Genomic DNA, 23,940 nt, shown 5'->3' on the forward strand with positions numbered 1-23,940 from the left:
AAAAAAAATGTGGCATTTATACACCATGGAGTATTACGCAGCACTAAAAAATGACAAAATCATAGAATTTGCAGGGAAATGGATGGCACTAGAGCAGATTATGCTTAGTGAAGCTAGCCAATCCCTAAAAAACAAATACCAAATGTCTTCTTTGATATAATGAGAGCAACTAAGAACAGAGCAGGGAGGAAGAGCAGGAAGAAAAGATTAACATTAAACAGATACATGAGGTGGGATGGAAAGGGAGAGAAAAGGGAAATTGCATGGTAATGGAGGGAGACCCTCATTGTTATACAAAATTACATATAAGAGGTTGTGAGGGGAATGGGAAAATAAACAAGGAGAGATATGAATTACAGTGGATGGGGTAGAGAGAGAAGATGGGAGGGGAGGGAGGGGGGATGGTAGAGGATAGGAAAGGTAGCAGAATACAACAGTTACTAATAGGGCATTATGTAAAAATGTGGATGTGTAACCCATGTGATTCTGCAATCTGTATTTGGGGTAAAATTGGGAGTTCATAACCAACTTGAATCTAATGTATGAAATATGATATGTCAAGAGCTTTATAATGTTTTGAACAACCAATAAAAAAAAATAGAGAGATAGAAATAAACATATGTGAATGAAAGCATCTATTTTTTTATTTTAAGATAGGGTCTTACTAAATTGCTTAGAACTTATACTCCTTCTGCCTCAGCCTCCCAGGCCGCTGGGATTACAGGCTTTCGGGCACTAATTCTTACTAATACTTTAATATTATATCTGTATAAAATACCTATAGATATCAACTCTAGCCATTGAGAAGATCTGGAAAGAATAACATCTTAATACCCAATATCCACTTCTTGGATTCTGAATACTGTTCATAAAAAGAAAGAAATGGCTGATTAAGATGTGTGCAGAAAAATACAAAAATGAGCTTCAAAACATCTATTTGACCATTCTAGAAAGCAAGTAAATGGCCAAGGAATCACAAGATATGTCAAAAGAACATGAGAAGTCAGCTTGAAGGGATTCCCAACTGTGGACAATAAGTAATGAAAATAAGTAATGACAGTAATTAATAATAACCCATCAAATACAGTAGAAAACAGAGGGCATATTTATATGAATAAACTGACAGTTTGAGGAATAGGATATTTAAACAATTTCAAAGTACCCCAACACAACAAAACACTTGTGAATTAAATACAGAGTAAATTTATATTATCCTGGCAGTTACCACTTTAATCAAGTGATCAAAGTTGTCATCAGTATTGGGACAAATAGTGGTGGTTCAGTTCACTAGGTAGTATATACTTTGTACACTCAAAACTATTGGATTCAATCTCCAGCATCCAAAAAAACACCACCACATGACTGAATTATTTTCTTTTCAGTCTAATTCTATAATACTCCTATCAAAGAATACTCTCTAATACTCTCTAATGATGAGGAAGTAGATGATTAAGCAAAATCAGGAACATTCATTTGCATTATTTCCAATTTTAGAACACTGACAAAGATTCTAGCTTAATCAAACTTTAGTTAAGTTCCTGAAACTTCTCCTAGGCCCATCTGTGAACTTCCTCATAAAACCCAGTTGTAGCAAGAACACTAAGTCAAATTAGCAGGAAACAACCCCGCCTCCATTCTATCCTCCATAAATGACCACCCTCGGTATCTACCCTCCAACTTTCCTCAGGTATTGTCTCATCATGCCTGATCATTCCTTATCCTCCAACCGGAACCAGGCAATATCAGAATACCTTGGCCTGTACTCAGCCAGAATCCCCCCTGACCCTTGATGCTTCCTCTTAGTATTTCTCATCTGCCAACCCCCACCCCATTCCTTGGCTATAAATTCCCACTGGCCCATACTGCATTCATAATTCTAATTCACCCTGATTCTATGCTGAGGTTTCTTTTTCCCTCTTTCAACAGTCCTGAATAAAATCTATTTTCATCACTTTAAATATGGTCCAGCTGCTTTTCCTTCACATCATAAGAACAATGTTTTCTCACAAGCTCATACAAACATTTGTAACACTCCTTTATTTTCTCCATATGTCATCTAAAAGTCATTAAACAAACAATGTAAAGGTTGATACATATTGCAATTTTGCCTTTGTGAAAGAATCAACAATTTATACTCCTTTACTGTTGGTGAAATTGAATGCATTTTCTCGATTTACTGCTCATTTACAAAACTAAATGAGCAAAAATATAATGATAAAATATAAATGAGCATTTTTACCAGAATCTTTTTATTTACAGCATTTAATTAGTGATATGTACCTCTTATCATACATTACAAATACTTCTCAAATTTGTAGTATCTTCCTGAGTCGGGTTTATTTTGTTCAACTTAATGCTTCTCAGTTCCATCAATTTTCCTGCAAATATTTAATTTTGTTCTTCTTTATGTCTAAATAAATAAAACTCCATTTTGCAAATATACCATGTTCTCTCATCCATTCATCTGCTGACAGACACCTAGGCTGATTCCATGATGTGCTATTGTGAATTATGCAGGTATTGCTATAGTATGCTGATCTCATTCTTTTGGATAAATACCAAGGAGTGGTCTAGCAGAATGATATGGTGATTTCATTCCCAGTCTTTTGAGGAATCTCCATACTGGTTTTGCCATAGCGGCTGTAAAAATTGACACTACCACCAACAGTGTAGAAGAGGCATAAGAATCCTCTCCCCGCATCACATATCCTCACCAGCATCATCATTTGTGTTCTTGATGACTATGATTCTAAGTGGACTGAGATGAAATGTCAGTGTAGTTTTGACCTGCATTTCCTTGATGACTAGAGATGCTGAACATTTTATATAATTGTTGTCTATTTGTACTTCCTCTTTTGAGAAGTGTCTGTTTAGCCCATTTGTCCATTTATTCAATGGGTTATAATTTTTTTGGTCTTGAGATTTGTGAGTTCTTCATATATTCTAGATACTAATCTTCTGTCAGAAGAGCAACTGTCAAAGACTTTCACACATTATGTAGATTCTCATAGAACTGTTAATTATTTCTAACACTATCCCATTTTTTAATTTTTTTAAATTTTAATTTGTTATATATGACAACAGAATGCATTATAATTCATATTACACACATAGAGCCCAATTTTTCATATCTCTGGTAGAATACACAAAGTAAAGTCACATTCTTCATGTCTTCACATATGTACGTAGGGTAATGATGACCATTGCATTCCACTGTCTTTCCTACCCCTGTGCCCCTTTCCTTCCCTGACCTCCCCTTTTCCCTTTTGCCCTATCTAGAGTTCATTTAATCCTCCCATCCCCCCAACACCCACAGCACATTATGAATAAGCATCCTTAAACCAGAGAAATCATTAGGCATTTGGTTTTTTGGGGACTGGCTAATTTCATTTAGCATTATATTCTCCAGCTCCATCCATGATGTTATTCTCTTTTAATGTTGAATAATAGTCCATTGTGTATACATACCACATTTTCTTTATCAATTCATCTACTGAAGGGCATCTATCTAGGTTGGTTCCACAGTTTAGCTATTGTGAATTGTGCTGCTATAAGCATTGATGTGGCAGTGTCCCTGTAGTATGCTGTTTTTAAGTCCTTTGGGTATAGCCCAAGGAGTGGGATAGCTGGGTCAAAGGGTGGTTCCATTCCCAGTTTTTCAAGGATTCTCAATACTGCTTTCCATATTGGCTGTACCAATTTGCAGTCTCACCAGCAATGTATGAGTGTGCCTTTTCCCCCACATCCTCATCAACACTTATTGTTGTTTGTATTGGATAGCTGCCATTCTGACTAGAGTGAGATGAAATCTTAGAGTAGTTTTGATATGCATTTCTCTAATTGCTAGAGATGTTGAACATTTTTTCAGATATTTGTTAATTGATTGTATATCTTCTTCTGAGAAGTGTCTGTTCAGTTCCATGGCGCATTTATTGATTGGGTTATTTGTTTTTTTGGTGTTAAGATTTTTAAATTCTTTATATATTCTAGAGATTAGTGCTCTATCTGACGTGCATATGATAAGAATTTGTTCCCAATTAGTAGGCTCTCTATTCACCTGATTGTTTCTTTTGCTGAGAAGATTTTTAGTTTGAATCCATCACATTTATTGATTCTTGATATTAATTCTTGCACTATAGGAGTCTTATTAAGGAATCTGGAGCCTAATCTGACATGAGGGCAATTTGGGCTTACTTTTTCTTCTAATAGATGCAGTGTCTCTGGTTTAATTCCTAGGTCCTTCATCCACTTTGAATTGAGTTTGGGGCATGGTGAGAGATAGGTGCTTAATTTCATTTTGTTGCCTATGGATTTCCAATTTTCCCAGCACCAATTGTTGAAGAGGCTATCTTTTCTTCAATGTACATTTTTGGTGCCTTTGTCACTATAAGGTAACTGTAATTATGTCAGTGGAAATATTTCCTGAGCTACAGGAGTCCTACTGAAGCAGTTGCTGCCTATGTCTATATGTTGAAGTATTTCTCTCATGTTTTCTTGTAGCAGTTGCAAAGTTTCTGGTCTTATTTCTAGGTCTTTGATCCATTTTGAGTTGACTTTTGTATACAATGAGAGGAAATGAGTTTCAATTTTCAACATATGGATATCCAGTTTTCCCTGCACTATTTGTTAAAGAGGCTGTCTTTCTCAAGTGAAAATTTTTGGCACCTTTGTGGAGAATCAATAATTGTAGCTGTGTGGGTTTGTGTCTGTCTTCTATTCCATTCTATTGGTCTACATAAGTTTTTTATGGCAGTACCAAGTTGTTTTGTTATTGTGGGTCAGTAATATAATTTGAATCTGGGTATTGTGATGCCTCCAGCATTATTCTTTTTGTCTATCTTAACCTGTATGAACTCTCTGGCCAGTCACTTGGTTCTGGGTAGATATTCAATGAGTGACTTTTTTACACCAGAGGGGCAAAACTCTATCCTCAGATCATATATACTAATACTGTCATTTTTCTGTTCATAAGTGCCATGAAGAGCTCCTAAACATGCACAGACCACAAATTATTTCACTTTTCACTGCCTCCAATTTTCTTTCTCCATGCCTGAGACCACCCTGTTACTTTAATAACATCCCTAAACCCTATCCCTAGGAAGGAAGATTTAAGACTTGGGGCTCACGTTATCATTGGTGCCTCATGAACATTTAGCAAAATTTCTCACTTTTTGCCAATGACTGGCATTCTGTATAGTGTGCAAAACAGGCCTGATTCAAGAACATAGGTAAACTTACTGAAATGAAGTGCCTTTTAAAAATGTCACTAAAAATACACTTAAGAAACTAAAGGCAAATTCTGACAAAAACTTAAAAAAAAAAAAAAAACAAAGAATCAAATCCAGAATTAACTATTATAAAAAGAAGATTTTGGGGTTGGGCCACAGTGGCACATGCCTACAATCTCACCAACTTAGGAGGCTAAGGCAGAACGATCCCAAAATAAATACCAGCCTGGGCAATTTAGTGAAGCCTTGTCTTGAAAACAAAATTTTAAAAGAACTGAAGATGTAGCTCACAGGTAGAACACTCCAGGTTGGATCCCTAGTACATTTATAATAATGATAATAATTATAATTAAAAATTTTTAAAAAGTAGATTTTCATCATTTTCATTTACCAGACCAGTATAAAACAAAACATAGCCATAAATGTTTGGCAATTTTTGCTACTCTAGAAGAAAACAGTCTAATTAAAACCTGCCATTGCCCTATACCACTCCTAGAACTTTCTCAGGCTTACTTAAATTTTCTCTAGGAATTCTGATTCAACTTGCTCTTTTAGGTAAGGCAAATATAAGTTAAATTCTAGGTACAGATAAGCATAGTCAGCATGTACTTAGAGGTTTTATGGATTAAAGTGATTAAGAAAGCAAGGATCAGAAGGGGAACTTGACCTTCCCTGAAACATGCTTAGTCTTTAGACCTAACTTGATCACTAATCATCAGTTCTGATTACCAAGTGTCAGAAAAACATAAGGATCCAGAATTCTGAATTATGTCTCTTATCCTCCAGGCTTGGCTCCTCTAGGAGATTCACACAGGAAATGCCACAATCTTCCACAATCAACTTCTGGGTAATTACTAAACCCAAATCTGACAGTAAGTATATTCCTAATAAAAAATGAATTCAAGTAAAATTTTTCTTTTCTTCAACATACATCCCTCCCCTTCAACAAGAATTGACTCTTCTTTTTACTGGGAATTTTGTATTGCTGACATTCCCCTCATCTTTGCCATGCTGGCTTAATGGAGAGCTAATAATAATTACATTAAAACTCCAAGCAAGTTCCTGGTGGTCAGAATATATAGAATTAATTTAAAACTGAAATGGAAGCACATGTTTCTTCAAGCTTACAATTATTTAAAGTACACATACCAACTCCTATTTCATCAAAAAATATTTTCGGTTTTGCATTTTTACAACAGACTTTCAAATAAGAGGGCAAAACTAAGCAAACCTGAAAATTTTTTCACCCCTTGGAATTTGGCACTTCTGAGAGCCAGGTCCAATCCTTCCATTCATACAAGTACTTCAGGAACACAACAGCTTATTATACTTGCAGTTTTCTAGAATCTTCACAGTAATGTGATCTTTGAACAATGGTAGACTAATGACTTCTATTATCAGTGACTAATAATATTTCTCAGTTTTATTTTTTTATCTAATCATAATTTTTAAAGACAATATCTTTATTTTAAATATCTCATTTTCTCTAAAAAATGTATTGATAGTTCTTCCTGGACTTTTCTGAAGTTGATGAAAAGGAACACATAAGGACCCATTTACTTAAATGTAGAGATGGAAGTAATAAATGCCAAGAAAATGTTTGTACAAGGCTTTATGCAGTAATTGTAAAACAAAATTAGCTTTTACTATTCTAACAGACCATACTTTAAAGAAGTTGAAATACATATTAAAAATATTTTAAAAGGAAGAATATTGTTAGCTCTAACTAAAACAATAGCAAAAATTATTTTTTTAGAAAATATATTTTTTAGAAAAAAAGTCAATTTTCATTTTTAAAGCAGAATATTAAAAAAACAAAATATAGCAAAAAGAGACTTTTACAAAGTGGTCTTTTTAAGTCATAAGGCATTTGGTCAATAACAATAGATAAAATAACCATTAAGACTTATAAGGAAAAATTCACATGAAAGAATAAGATGAATACATCAGTAATTTCACACCAGATTATCCTTCATTCCTACCAGAGAGAAAATACAATTTCTGAATACACTCTACATCTTTTCAACTCAGATAAAAATATACACTTATGGAAAATTTGTTTCATATTAACTTAACATTAAATATTCCTAACAAGTGGTGACACATACAAATGCAGAAGCCACTTCCAACATGTGGAGGAATACGGACTTATCTTTTCCTTATCCATACACTGATAAACTGACTCCTTCAAACTGACAGTTTTCCAGACATTCAAAAGAACAAAAAGGAAAATGCAAATAGATCATCTGTCTAGTATCTATCCAGGGAGAAGTCAATTGTTTATTCAAGATCCCTGAGGGTCTAAATAACTAATGTTCCTTGCAATAAAGAATCATTAAAACAAATGCCAATTTTTAATCCCTAAAGACTGGTACTCTATATTTGTGTGTGTGTGTGTGTGTGTGTGTATCTGTGTCTCTATCTCTTGAATCAGTTAATTCTACAAGGAATTGTATATATGACCAGTAAAAACTCAATAAATAAATGAAACTTTTTTATTGAATGGAAAAAGATAAGTCAAAGATTATTATGACTCAAATATTTTCCCTAACATCAAAGAACTTACTAATTAATAATGTGCATGGTTCTGACAAGCAGAATGGAATCCAATATTTAATAAGTAGTCAACTAGCTAAGTTTTGCAAATTAGCAAAAACGCAGCATAAAATTACTGAAGAATAGTGCACCTAGTTCCTTTACTGAGTTAGACTCAATTTAGCTTTATTATTAATGCTTTACAGCATGGTAGGAAAACACCATAGCTTATTTGATTAAAAAAAAAATAATGGCAAATTAATATACATAAGCATAAAACATTCTAGATAATTAAGTCTTTGATCACAACTTTTCCAGATTTTTATGTATTTACTAAAATTCTGGGTTTATTTTCCTTTTATTTTTTTTTAAGCATACACAAAGGGTACAGCTTGTCCTCTGATAAATTTCTTTTACCCTACTTGAAGGGAGATTTCCCAATGTTGCTATTTGATTATGCTTTTTTGCTGATACAATATTGGAGACATTAAGGTATGCTATTCCAACCGAAATTTGAAATCTGCATACCGAAGACATTATATATACTAATTATAGATTTAGTAACCTATACTGTTACAAAATGAAAATGTACAAATCCTCAATTTTTAAGCTAAATTATAAAATTATTTTAAAGATAATATTTCAATAAGAAAAACTTTGATTTCACATAAAGTTGACAAGCATTAATTCTTTTTCTGGAATCAATCTCCCCAGTCTTAGTTTCTTTTCAGTTGTAAAATTTAGAAATCCCATTTTTATGTTAAAATTTTCAAAGAGTTTAAACCTTTCTGCTATGAAACTCACATTTTACGTTTTCTATCAACAAAAGGAAATTCCCACTTATACTAATAAATTATCTTAAGTAAATTTTTAATAACCAATAACATTATAACATTATTACTGAATTTGAGCAGTTCATTTTTTTTGTTGCTCATTCACTATAAAATTCAAAGCTATCGTGGTTGCGAGGTATAAAGGGTAAAGCCCATAGAAACAAATATTAATTGCACTTTCATATAAATAAAATAATCCAAGACCAAAGACTAATTCCTAACTTACTCAAATGTACAACAACAAATGGTCCTGCTCACCATACAATAACCACAATCAAACCATCCTCTAATTATTTTTTCCAAATCCTGCTAGAACCAAGAAAAAGAGAAATTATTTATAATATATAATGCAAAATTAATTTATAATATATAGATATCCCCCAAAAGCTCATGTATTGAAGGCGTGGTCCTCACTGTAGCAAAGTTGAAAGACAGGGCTTCTGAAGAAGCGATTGGATCATGAGGACTTTTATCTCATCAGTGGATTAACCTATTGATAGCTGAATTAGGACTAATAAGAAGGAATAGAAATTGTAGGTGGGAAGACAGGATCAGAGAAAGCAGGTAAGGGAGGGTTGTCCTAGAAGAGTATTTTCTTATACTGGTCCTTCCCTTCCTGCCCACTCCCCCTCTCTTCTTCCTGAGCAGCTTTCCTCTGCCATGTCCTGCAACAGTGAGGTACTGCCTTTTCAGGCCAAGCAATGGAGCCAGCTAACCAGGGACTGAAACCTCTTTCCTCCTCTAACTTGTTTTTTCTTAAATATCTGTAATGGTGATCAAAAGTTGACTAACACAAAGAGACTAACAGATTTCTAATAAGGTACAAATGGAAATGTGGTAGACAAAAGTATATAAAGTGGTGTCACAGGGGAATAGGAAGTAGGATGCTGTAAACACAAGATTAGTTTTTTCTTATCAAGGCACTAATCTTCATGGAATTAATTAACAGAATATAAGTAATAAAATGAAACAGAGAAATCATACAATAGTGAGAAGAACATAGTAAAAAAGACAAAAAAGGAAAGAGTCAGTTTTGAAAACCAAAATAAATGAAAAGAAAGAAAGATTATCACAAAGAAATTTGAAATAACTGGAAAAGAAATGAACCATTTTAAAATATAAGAGGTTGACTAGTAGTATAGCTCAGTATGTGTAAGGCCTGGGATTTATCCCCAGCATCAAATTATAAAAATAAATTAAAAAGGGAGATTAATAAGGAAAAGAAAATCATTTTTAAAAATTCCAGGTCAACATGGAAAAAATTGAGAACATTGAGAAATACTACTACCAGAAATTATACTCTTGCTCACATCCCCCTCAGGCAATAAAATTTGGGTTTCCTCGTCATATAACGTGCTGGCTACAGAATAAAGCTAAGAAAGAGAAAACTGCATGAAGAAACCACAGGACACAGGAAGTAATTTTAGAAAGCAAGGATGGGATGGCTCTTTGACTTTAGGGGTGAGCTTCCACACTGGAAAAAAGAGTGTGTGAAAGCCTGCATTTGCTTTATTTATATGAGGGAACATCAAAAGTTTTCCATAAAATATTCTCCTCCAATTTAGGTGGGAGGTGGGCTGTCCGGTTTGCAATAGGTTATGCCCAACACCAGAGCTAGGAGAGTGGTCTTCCTACCCCAGGGAAAACAAAGGTCACATGCATTTTGCAATACATTGTGTGGGAGGGGCCACAAAATCCTTTGCAATGCCAAACCTAAATCTTCCTGGGGAAAAGCCTAGTAAAGATGCTCAAATAAGCTCAAATAATTTACAGGTGATAGCCCACATTATACAAAAATTAAGTAATGGGTATAATACCAATATGTATGATTTTCTATGAATTAAAAAAAATTACTTGGCAAATTTTTACTGACTTCTTGTTTACTTTATAGTCCCAAGTCTATCGGTTCATAACATTTTAAATTTCCAAGTGTATTAGATGTACTTTAATAACATTTCATTAATCTCCTTTGCACTATTTTCTGTTCTTTTTTCCTATTAAAGTCAATAATTTATTTAATGCAAATATAGACAGATGACATTGGTATTAAAAACTAAAGAGGAAGACAATTCAAATTGTAGGTGATGTTTAGAGAAGAGTTTAAAGAAATCTGTTAATGTATACAAAAGTGTAGGACCCTTATCTGTGACAATCCAGGAATATTGTCTAATGAGTCTAATTTTAAGTCCAATAATAATAATAGAAGCATTTAAAGAAAATAAATCTGTAGCCTAAGAACATAAAGGGATTATTATTAAATGATGGACAGCAGTGAGCCAGAACCTTAAAATTTCAACTGCCTTATGTGGCTTATATTGGAGAAGTAACTATCTTAACTAGTAAGGAGCACTTTTAAAAAATATCTTTTAATCTTAATTTTTATTGTAGAAAGATATTATATGTCAGATGTAGAAAAATCTAGAAATACAGCTGGCCAAAATGACCCATACCTGTAAACACAGCTATTTGGGAAGCTGATGTAGGAGTATTGCAAGTTCAAGGCCAGCCTGGCCATATTAGTGAGACCTTGTCTCAAAACAAAAAATAAAAATAAAAAGGACTGTTGGTATAGTAGCTCAGTGGTAGAGAACTCTTAGGTTCAATCCTAGTACTGCAAAATGAAAAAAAAAAAAAAAAGAAAAGAAAAAAGAAAAAAAAATAGCCAAAATACAGTTTTCTTTCATACATATAAAAATAATCTTTTCTGAAAGTTTTGCTTTCTGCCTTACTTTCTAAATAATTGCAATTTGCATGTTCTTAAATATTCAATAAAATTTAGTTATCAAAAAAATTTAAGTAATAGGGGGAAAAGTACATTATAGGCCATATCAATAATACAGAATTTTGTAGTTTTTGGCCAAAAAATATAATAGTCTTCAAAATAGCAAATTATCTTATAATTCTGCATGCAGTTTTCACTATAACAAATGTACTGGGGAAAAAAATCTTAAGAAAAAAAGATATAATGATGTTTTATGTCAAATTAACCCAAATATCTCAGCTTTTTCTATTTCTTATCTTTTCTAGAAGCTCTGTGATTTAAATTTTGAAGAATATACTTAGAAGTCATCAAAGGGTCCTATTTACTCAGATCAATAAACTGATTTAAGTGCAATACATTCAAAATAAGAGGAAAATACTCAGTGTATTCTGAACTTCTCAAATTAATACATTTAATCTGGGAGTAAGGAATTCATTGCTATGTAATAAAAAAGATGGTAAATATACTGTTTCATAGATAACAGTAACTAATACTATTTTTCTCATAAAGAACTAGTCTAGTAAAAACACAGATGATTTTTTTAAAAATTTTTTTTTTGTAGTTGTAGATGGAACGAATACCTTTATTTTATTTGTTTATTTTCATGTGGTGCTGAGGAATGAACTCGAACTCGGTGCCTCTCAGGTATGAGGCAGGTACTCTACAATTGAGCTAGAGCCCCAACCTCCACAGTTGACTTTTGTTAAGGATTTTCAATGAGAAAAAGAAGCAGGAATCCATATGCTTAAAACACAATAGATTGACAAACTGTTTCTGGAAAGAGGGGGATGCAGGAGGATATGAAAACTCTATACTTTCCATCCAATTTTTCTGTAAGCCTAATAGTGATCTAACAAATAATCCACTAGTTTAAAAAAATTACAACATAAAAAACCAAGGCACAACAAAATGCTATCTAATATATAAAGCCCTGGGTTTGATCTCTACTACAGATTTTAGTTTCCACTTGGAAATTTATTTTATACCTATTCTATGTATGGATCAGGAAAGTCTCCTAAAGGTTCATGTGTTGAAGATTTATTCCTCACCTATTGGTTACTATTGGGAGGTAGTGGAAACTTGAAAATGGGGTCCACTTGGAGGAAGTAGGTCACTTGGTCTATATCCCTGAAGGGTCTACCTTTTTTATTTTTTTTAACTTTTATTTATTTATTTTATGTGGTGCTGAGGATTGATAACAGTGCCTCACATGTGCTAGGCAAGCGCTCTAACACTGAGCTACAACCCCAGCCCCCTGAAGTGTCTATCCTATCCCTACCCCTTTTTGCTTCTGGGTCACCATGAGATGAATAGCTTTGCTCCCCACCATAATGTTCTATCCTCCCTGAGGCCCAAAGTGTTGGGGCCAAGTAGCCATGAACTGAAACCTCTGAAACTATGAACCAAAATATATTTCTCCCTTTAAGATGGTTACCTCATGTATTTTCTCACAACAGAAAGCTAACACACCTATTTTCTCCTAAGTATGAAAATAATATGACTACTGATGTAATTCTGAAAAAAAATAGTAAATTTTGAAAATCAAAATTGTCAGAAGTCCAATTGCACAGAGATAATCAAGTAATTTTATAGAATCTTGACCATATATAAAAAGTTTAAATAACAAAGTATTGCATATATTTTTACATAAATACCGTGAACATTTTGTGTTACCACTAAACATTATAAAATTTGTAAAAAATTAATTGCATTTAAAACTAGGAAGAGATACTTTTGTTAATATAGTAAAATAACAAAAGTGGGAGAAAACAACTTACAGAAGACAAATAATCATAGTATTCATTTTGGAGATACATGACTATAGTATATAGAAAGTGTGAAAAAAGACCCTGACTACTCACTAGTAGGCAACATCAAGTTTGAACCAAACTCTCTAAGACATACTAGTTTGCCAAATAAAATAGAACAGCATATAGAAGGCAAAACCTTATCTAAAATGTCCCAAAACAAGTAAAAACATTATTTCATATCTTATAATCCACTATGGTATTCCTTCAAAATTCCTTTATTTTTCATAAACCTTACTGTAGAGTCACAATATGAATCCTTTCAAGGTTATTTTGTTATTAATTTTTTTATAAAACAAGAGAAAAATACTACTGACATAAAATTACATCCATTTTCCTAACATGATGTTAACTTTAAGTTTTCCTGGTATCACCACTAAGCTACCAGTTATATAAGAATTTAAGTTCTTGTACTCATGTATTTTTATGATTTTATACCAGAGGGAATGTAGTAGAAGGGCAAAAATAAAATTGGTTGCTATCAATTTTTTTGAACCAGTATGACTCATACTAGAATGATGCCATTCTTCAGAGCAGCTCTCCTTTTCTGAGACTCTAATTCAGAATAATATGCAGAAAAAAACCACAGTAGATAGTCCATAAACATTCGACAATCACCCAGATTCTTAAGAGCTACACGTTACCAAACTTTCTTATTTAAACAACATCATCTACATATATCTTCTCGAGTGCTGGAAAAATAAGAAGAAAAAAAGTATTTTTATAAAACTATCAATTATGCATACATTCACCCATTCACCTAACCAGCCACATCTCTAATCCATTATACACTCTTAGGTTTGAGTAGAGAAAATGCTGAAATATTTTATGTAATTTGTTTGATTTTACTCAAATTAAATGAGAAAACTAGTAAACAATCAACAGTATAATAACTGTTTCTAATGTACCTAACAAACAATTTTATGAAAAATCCTAAGTTTTACTAAAATGGGATCTAAAAACTTTTTTGTTGAAATCATTGATAGCTAACCTACCTGGAGACTCTCCTCCCACATCTGAAGCTTGAGCTGAATCTACTGAAGAAACCACACTGACAGCATGGGCAGATACATTTGGAGTAAGTGTGGAAGGTAAGGCTGCTGATTTTTTTGTTGCAATGATGACACTTCTGTAATAAACATAAAAATACAAATCACTTGAGTTAATTATGTGAATTACAAAATAAAAATCAGAAAACTACCTTTTTATAATTTTATTTCCTATTTCTATTTTTTTAATATTTTGTTTTAGTTGTAGTTGGACACAATACCTTTATTTGATTTTTATGTGGTGCCCAGGATCAAACCCAGCACCTGCATGTGCTAAGCAAGCACTCTACCACTGAGCCACAACCCCAGGCCCCCATTTCTACTTTCTAGTAGTACAATATAGACTATTCTCCCAATACGAACTTTCTTCATTGCTTCATATTTATCTGTTTTTCATAGTTACCTTCATATTTATCTGTTTTCAATATTTTTTTAGAACTTAGGCAATATCTATGGAAATACAAGAATGCACTTTAACAAAGTTACTATACAGGATTTTTTAAATTTAGGATCATCTTTAATTATCTAATACATAAAATATAACCAAAAATATATTTTAAAAAGGAATTTTGGCACTTAAGTAGAAAATTAACTTTTTCTTAAACCTGCGAATAAAATCTGAAAACTCAAAATGTTTCTCTAAGAATTTCAAAGCCTGCTAACTTGAAATCATAAAACCTTAGCAATGTTATAAAGAATTCCTAACATGTATATAACTCACGTTTTTAAACCCAAAGACTTAGGGGTTTAATATGTCTTTTGATAATGTTCTATTGAAAAACAGTGCACAAGTAAAAAAAAAACTAAATGGAAAAATATCAAATAATCGAAGTTGTTCATCTTGCGTAGTATTCAAACACAGATATTTATGATATACCAATTTCAATTAAAGTGTAATACTTTATATGAAAAGAGTAAGTAAAAGACCTTGTTAGACATAACTTAAAAAGCATTTTTAATTGAAGTTAGCTCCATAAACATGCAAAAACCTAGTTAATGAGGTAAAAAGGACAGCTGATATATAATGCACTCCCACAGCAGTGCTTACTTTTAATTACCTGGTGTTAACCATAAGCCTAAAGTCTTCAACATTCAATTTATTTAATCACATCTTTTGTTGACAATACTATAACTGCAAGCTGCAAGTATTCCCTTAATAGCTTTAAAGTACTCAGTTTCTAAACAAAGTTAAGTTCTTGATCCCAATGAATGCATTCAAAAGTAGAAATTATGTAATTTTGGTATTTTAAAAATACATTTTGTTGTTATTTCAAAAAGAGATAACACAAAGCAAAATAGGTTCCGTTTTACTTCAGTGACTATCATGTGAGGGCAAACAGTGTTGCCAATTAAATCAACTTCTCTTGTGCTAGGCATGGCTTATTCAATGTACTTGGGGGTAGCTGGTGTCACATCATTATAAGGGTGACTGCCAATGTTAACTATACACTAAAAAATAGAAGCAACAGCCACCTGAGCCCCCTATCCAAAATGGTGTGTTTAAATCACAGCAGCTTATATCAGATGAAGATTATTGACTTAAGGGGGAGCAGATATGACCTCGGGGGGCATGTGTGTATGCACACACGCACGTGCTCCTCTGTATATATGTGTGATGGTGGTACATTCCAAAAAAATGTTTATTCCTTCTCTAGACATAAATTTACAAACCCATTATTTTGGAGAAGAAAAAAAGAAATATGAAGAATTCACTTTCACTTTTCTTCACAAAAGACAGAACAATCACAATCTAATTTACTATTCATACAGCATATAGGTACTGATAGACACAACAGAAAATATTCAGAATACTGAAGTTGCTTTTACTATAATTAAAATTTTGGACATTATACCTCCCCAGCAGCCCAACAATTTCACTCCCAAGAAAACCCAAATCCACAGAAACATACAATCATGTTCAGAAATGCTTTATTCATAATAGCCAAAAAATGGATATAGCCCAAATGTTCTTTATGCAGGAAAACAAATTTTTAAGATGGTGATATACTACTCAAAAATAAAATGATACATACTACTGATAAATATAGCAACATAGAAGAATCAAAAGCATTATGCTGAATGAAGGAAGCCTCATACTAAAGAACACATACTTTATGATTCGTTTACAAGAAGTTCTAGAACAGACAAAAGTGATCTATAATAGGAAAAAGGTCAAATAATAGTAGCCTCTGGGGACAGGGAAGGGTTATTTGGGAAAGGGGAATTTTTAGGACTGATGATACCATGATGAGTGTTTTGTGTTATACAAGTATATAAATTTGTCTGTGGCTTTCAGGCTGGCGGATGTGGCTCAGTGTTTGCCTAGGGTATGACAGGCTCTGGATTCAAAGGGGAAGCCTTCATCATATGTAAATTTTACCTTAAAAACATATACCGAGAGCTGTTGTGGCTCAGTGGTAGAGTGCTGGCCTAGCATGGGCCAGCACCACATAAACATAAATAAATAAAATATTTGTGTCCAACTGCAACTAAAAATTAATTTTTAAAAAAAGTACATTGATCTCTAAATAGATATTTTAACACGCTCAGTGTTTAAGAGTAAACACATGTCTGAAACTCACTTGCAAATGCATCCAAAAAATAAGATTGATGGATGAATATATGGAAAGTTACATGCCAAAGCATGCACAGCTAGAGCTGATCATGGAACTGCAATGATGGATCTGTGTGTGGTCACTGTTCAATTCTTTCGACATCTCTGTATATCAGGCCATTTTCATACAAAATATTTGAAAACACATAAAAGTTTCCTACAGATGTTTCATAATATGAACAAATTCCTATTTGTCAGAGATGGTTAATTAAACAAACTAAAAGACCTGACAATTTCATTTCTGATCTGTTAGCCTACTTCTATTAATATCACTTCTAGTCATGGAAAATAACTTTTTTTATATATTAGATATTTAATGCAAGTGTACTCGACCACTAAGCTACAACCCCAGTCCCCTCCCCCCCCTTTTTTTTTAGAGAGAGAGAGAGAGAGAGAGAGAGAGAGAGAGTGTGTGTGTGTGTGTGTGTGTGTGTGTGTGTCTCACTGAGTTGCTGAGGCCTACCTCAAACTGGCAATCCTCCTACCTGCCTCAGCCTCCAGAATGGCTAGGATTAAAGATATGTGCCAATGCAGCTAGACAAAAATACCTATTATTTCATTCAGTTCAGAAAATATTGTCCAATATCTTGTACACATTATTAGGAATAATACAACTGAAGTATGGCATCCTAAATGCATTTGTATTTAACCCAGCATTACTCAAACATTTGAGCACCAATGCTCTGATGTTTACTAAGCATGCTGTATCATTCCACAGCTTCTTCCCATGGTAGGTATCATTCCTTTGCCAAGATGCCTTGCTTTTTTCCTACTTGCCCCAAAATTTCCTTCTCACTTTTCAAAACCTTGCTCTCCCCAGGCCTACCAAGTCATAGTTCATAACTTATTATTTATTATGCTCCAACAAAATCCTATCATGCAATATAAAGCTGAAATTGATAATAATGATTATAATTTAAGACAAACAATATGCCAGGGATTATAATTCTCAAAATGATACTAAGGCATCTATTACTTTCATTTTTAAAACTTAAAAAGTAAAGCTCAATAAGGTAAAGTAACTTGCCAAAATAAGTTGAACTGTCTACAAATCTACATTTGTCTAAAACCAGAGCCTCCGATTTGAACTATTTCCTCATACCAACCTTTTCAAATGTTTTGCTTTTATTAGTAGATCATAGTTATACATAATAGTGAGTTCTTCATTATGATATTTATATATGTACATAATGTATTCGATTTCATTCCCCTTCCCTTGCCTCCTTCCCTCAAGTCATACTGACTTTTTAAATAAGTTAACTATTGAGATATAATTTACCTACCATACAATTCACTCAAAGTGTACAATCAGAAAGCTTTTACTATGAGGCTAGGGTTGTGGCCCAGTTATAGAGCTCTCACCTAGCACATGTGAGGCACTGAGTTTGATTCTCAACACCACATAAAAATAAATGAATAAAATAAAGGTATTATGTCCATCTACAACTAAAAAGATGTTTTAAATATTTTTTAAAAGGTTCTACCATGGTCACAAAATTTTCCAACCATCATAGTAATTATACTAACATTTAAACATAATTCTGTATTATAATCATCTATAAGCATTGGTAACAAATATCATCAAAATATAACATTATGCATGTAGTACCATTAAATTATCTTTTGATAAAATGCTTTAAAAACACAAAGAAAATGCAATATGCATTACACCAAATCTTGAGAGCCTATCAGGCATTGTGGTAAGAATATTTTCAGTACCATTCTCAAGCTAAAGTTTAAAAGTGGTTTGGTTTGTTTGGGTTGGGTTGGTTGGGTTGGGTTGGGTTTGGGCTTTGGGCTTTGGGGTTGGGTTTTTGTACTGAGGATGGAGCCCAGGGGCACTCTACTACTGAGTTACATCCTCAGCTGTTTTTATAAATCCTTTTAGTAAAACTTTTGAGACAGGGTTTCGCTAAATTGCCAAGGCTGGCGTGATCTGCAGCCACCCAAGTAGTTGGGATTATGAGCATGCAAAATGGCACCCAGTTAAGTTTGTTGGTTTGGGGGTTTTTGATGCTGGGTGAACCTAGGGCCTTGTTCATGTTAAGTAGGCACTCTACCTCTGAGCTATACCCCTAGCCTTCAAATTTCTATTGAACAGACAAACTGAAATCCTTTTTTTATGTTTGAGAAACAAATAAGTATCTGAAGTTTTAATAACGCCACCAATTTTAACAAAAAGTACTTACAATTTTTTGTCATAAAGACTGTGGAAAACATATAACTAGTTAAGGAAACTGGTTTTCCAAACTATTAATTTAAAATTACATATAAAAGGATAAAATTTCACTTAAGTGTTTTTCTTCAGTAACTTTAATAAATACTTAATGTTCGTGAGCACTGTGCTAAGAACACACACAAATTATTTCATTTATGTTTATGACAACCTGGAAAGTTAGTGCTATATATTATTATCCCCACTGTACAGATGAAAAGAAGGTATTCCTAAGACACTTCACACTGCAAGTAAAAATACTGCTGATTTTTTAAACCTGAACCTTTAAAAGTTTCTTTTACCAATTAACAGCAGGCAAGTAGCAACAGTATGTTCTAGATAACTAAGGATCAGAAGTCCCATTTCTGAATTATGTCAGCCTTAAATACCACAAACCTTCACATAAATGCTATTTTATTAAACATGCAAATAGTCCACTAAAGGAGAAAAGAGCATTTTAGTCCAGCACTTTAGTCCCTAAGGATCCAGTTGAAAAGCCAGACCAGCCCTTGAACTTTATCAAGATAAATCCCTGGCATGCACTAATCTCTAGAGAGGATCTTCAAATTAGATAAGAGCAAGAATTTTGGCATGGGAATAACACAAACACCTTTCCTTTCACAAGGGCCCACAACCTGGCAGCCTTTCAGCAAGGTTTCACTCATGAAGCTGTTACTCTAAACTTTCCAGCTATTGCTTGGAAGTTGATAATTCTTAAGATATGAGGAGAGTTGTGATTTCTGACACAGCATTCCTGAGATAAATACATGATCAGAGGGATGCTTTGAAATTCCCAAAGATATTCCACTGACCAATGGCTGCATGAAAGTGTTTCAAAAGGTNTCAAGAGCTTTATAATGTTTTTCAACAACCAATAAAAAAAAAATTTAAAAAAAAAAAAAAGAAAGAAAAGGTTATCCCAAGGAAAAAAAAAATAAAATAAAATAAAAATATATCTTTGGGGGCTGGGTTGTGGCTCAAAAGTAGAGTGCTCGCCTAGCACATGTGAGGCACTGGGTTCGATCCTCAGCACCACATAAAAATAAACAAATAAAATAAAGGTATTGTGTCCAACTACAACTAAAAAATAAATGTTTAAAAAAATATATCTTTGGGCTGGGGATGTGGCTCAAGCGGTAGTGCGCTCGCCTGGCATGCGTGTGGCCCGGGTTCGATCCTCAGCACCACATACAAACAAAGATGTTGTGTCTGTCAAAAACTAAAAAATAAATAAATAAATAAATATTAAAAATTCTCTCTGTCTATCTCGCTCTCTATTTAAAAAAAAAAATACCTTTGATAACATTTCACTTCAATACATAGTATTCTCTTTTTCTTTTTAATGGCCACATAGTTCAGATTGAGTATTCCTTATCCAAAATGCTTGGGTTTAAAATTGATTCAAATTTCATATTTTGGATTTTTGAATATTTATATTTATTTAATGAGATAGTGTAAGATAGTACCCAAGTCTAAAAACACTTCACTTGTGTTTCCTGTGTATCTTATACATAGCCAGACGGCAATGCTTAAAAATATTTTAGTGCACCTATATTGTGATTCTGATCCATCACATGAGGACAAATGTAGAATCTTCCACTTGTAAATTGGTGCTCAAACAGGTTTGGATTTTAAAGCATTTTGGATTTCCTAATTAGGATGTACAACCTGTATTAATTATTGCATAAAATAACACATGAAACCAATCTTTCATAGGTCAGCAACTATATTCACTATTACAAGTAATGCTGCATTGAGCACCTCAAGAACATGGTCAGACTGCCTAAGTTCAAGTATTAGTTCTTCCATTAACTATCATAAAAACTGCAAGCTACTTCCTTAACTTCTTATGTTTCTGTTTCTTCATGTGTACGAAGGGTTAAAAACAGTAATTATCTATTTAATGCATTTAGAATAAGATTTCCATAGAGAAAAAGCTCAGTAGTATCAGTTTAATTATAAAATTCCTCTTTCAGAAAAATTTTATAGTTGTATATTTCTTCTGAATAAGCTTTCAGAACTTTCATATTTTAATTTTTAATTAACACTGCCTATTTGCCCTCCAATAAATTATAGCAAAATACCCTCTCAAAAACAGAAATGGAGCTGGGGTTGTGGTTCAGTGGTAGAGCACTTGCCTAGCATGCATGAAGCACTGGGTTCAATCCTCAGCACCGCACATAAATAAATGAATAAAATAAAGGTCCATCAACATCTAAAAATATTTTTTAAATGTTTCTTCATACCTTCATTAGTAATAGGTATCATTTTAAAAATCTCTTCTCATCTAAAATGAGGAAAATTATTTTGTGGTTATTTTAATATGCATTTCCTTCTATATTAGTAATGTAAATATGTAAAAATGTAAATTCTCTCCAGCACTGGGAGATTAAATCTAGAGCCTTGCACATACTAGGCAAACCACTGACCTACATCCCCAGCTCCAGTATTTCTCCTTATGTAAACTGCCTATACCTATCATTTGTCCAGTTTTGTCACATTTCCATTTTATTGATTTGTTAGTATTATATGTATATACAGGGAATGTAACACTTAAGTGTAACATATATCTCAAATACTTAGTGCCAATCCACGGGCCCCGCCAAGCTGGTTAGTACTGACAGCAAAGGAGTGATGGGTAGTCATTTGTAAGTTACAATCCCTTGGCCCCCCCAAAAAAAGTTATTTTACACACAACTAATAATCTTACTGGTATGTAAACAAACAAAAATTTGAAATGCTGTACAAACAAAAATATCCTTAAAATTTTTATAAAACAGATCAAAACGTCCCTGCTAATGTTAAAGCTAAAAAAATTAGCAAATTTAAATTGAATTCCTGTTTACCTTTTAAAATTTATAAATGTAAGCATATCAAAACAAAAGACTATTTACAGTACCTGTCAAAAGATCTGAACTGCACAGGTTGTTCAACAGACAGATCACCAAGAGCACCAAGGCAGGCTGGTGGCAGAAGGGCAGGATCCACTGTGACTCCATCTGCTGGTATGTTAACCAAGCTTCGAAGAATGTCCTTCACATTGACATTTTTTGAAATAGGAACTGAGGGTGTCGCTTTGTTATCCAATTCATTTCCTCCATCATTTTTGGTCTCTTGAGATTTATTGACTTCTAACGAAAGAGTGCATAGCACCTCGCTGATTGCATCTGGGCCTGCACTAACACCCAGAGGTGCTGTTGAAGGAGTTACATACACATTGCTTCCTAAACCAGCAGCTGTTTCCTCCCCAATGCCTGAGTCTCTCCTTCGAGCAGATGATGTGCTTTCCACTGATTCTTCAACGGACGATGGAGTTAAAGGGCTAAGTGCTGCAGGTGTGTTTTCTACATCTTACCCAGAAACAGGAGAAAAAGAACAAATTTATAAAATTAGAACTACTTTTAAAAAGGCATATTCAGTGCCAATAGCCATCTGTTATTTTAAGTTATAAAATATGTCACATTCTATAAAGCAAAAACTAATTATAAAATGCATGAAATATTCTCAATGAATGCACCTATAATCACAACAGATGGGATAACAAAATATATGCCAAACTCCTCCAAAGTGATCATGACATACCAATGAGTAGCAACACAAAATTGAAAGCCATTGATATTTAAGAAAAAGTCCAAAATCCTTGGGATAAAATAAAAACCTCTAACTCATGGGTGGTTTCCACTGTGGTAAAATACGTATGTACTAAATAAATTGTTATCCCTCCAGTCAGGTTTCCAACCATTCCAACAAAAATGCTTTTATGAAAATCACCAAAGGTTAGATCTTACTAAATCCAGTGGTTGGTTCTCATTTGTCAAAACAAGTATCTGATTGCTCTAATTAGATAATGCTTTTTACATTTGTCTTCCAGGATGCTATACTCTTTTGGTTGTCCTTCTACGACTCTCTAGTTCGTCCTTCTTAACACTGTTCACTTATTTTTTCTCCCTAACACATATTAGGTTGGAGGAACTTAGGGCTCAGTTCATTGATCCTAAGTTCTTGGTACTCTTCCCTATCTACTTATATTCCCTTAGTGATCTCATCCTCTCTCAACATCCACTCATACCTCTATATCTTACTACCAACACACACACATTAAAAAAAAAAATTCAGAGTATTATATAGTAACTGCTTATTCCACAATTTCTATATCAAAAGACATCTCAGCTCAACATGCTGAAAATAGAATTTCTTATCTTTCCCTGAAAATCTGTTTCATCTTTAGTCTACACAACTATACCTAGTAAACACACTTAAATATTTTTTATCTTTCACGTAACACAAATCCAATGGTTTAAAATTCTGTTTCATCTGTCACCAAAATATATCCACACTCTGATTACTTCTCATCATCTCCACAACTACCATTACAGTTCAGTTCAACCCACCATAATCTCTTGCCTGGATACCATTACAGTTCAGTTCAACCCACCATAATCTCTTGCCTGGATTACCGTACTATCCTCCTCACTGATTCCAGAAGGCAATTACTATAATGATCCTACTGCCCCATGCTTTCTGGTATTCCCCATCTTGAGAAGTCCTTAAATCTAGGCAGGGCCTTACTTACTCTAGCCAACAGAATGTGACAGAAGTAGCACTGGGTCAGTTCTGGGCCAAAGTTTGAAGAAGGTCTGGCAGTGTTAGTAGTCCCAGAATCCCTGTTGATTTATGATTTATCCTACTGGAAAGAACATGTGGAAAGACCAAACAGAAATAGAAAGGCCTTCCAAACTGATGGATGAAAACAAGGAATTAAGTGAACAGTGTGAGGCCCCAGATACAGCTGTAGCTCAGTGGCTTCAGTCAGCCAGCTCTAACTATTGGAGTTGTCTGACACTAAATAGATGAATAGAGAAGCCATCTTAGACTTTCCAGTCCCAGCAAACATCAT

The 23,940-nt window shown here is 33.5% G+C and overlaps 1 protein-coding gene across 6 annotated transcripts in view; it reads right to left on the minus strand.

The window, feature by feature from the left end:
• Positions 1 to 23,940, minus strand: part of Lrba (LPS responsive beige-like anchor protein) — a 607,623-nt gene that overhangs the window by 510,771 nt on the left and 72,912 nt on the right. For all 6 annotated transcript variants that reach the window (XM_048813495.1, XM_048813494.1, XM_048813493.1 and 3 more), the window contains 2 exons: positions 21,943 to 22,393; positions 14,161 to 14,294 (listed from right to left, as the gene is read on the minus strand). In XM_048813495.1, the coding sequence (XP_048669452.1) occupies positions 14,161 to 14,294; positions 21,943 to 22,393 (585 nt within the window). The remainder of the gene's footprint in view (positions 1 to 14,160; positions 14,295 to 21,942; positions 22,394 to 23,940) is intronic.

Source organism: Marmota marmota, unplaced genomic scaffold (genome assembly GCF_001458135.2).
Source record: "Marmota marmota marmota unplaced genomic scaffold, marMar, whole genome shotgun sequence".
NCBI lineage: Eukaryota > Metazoa > Chordata > Mammalia > Rodentia > Sciuridae > Marmota > Marmota marmota.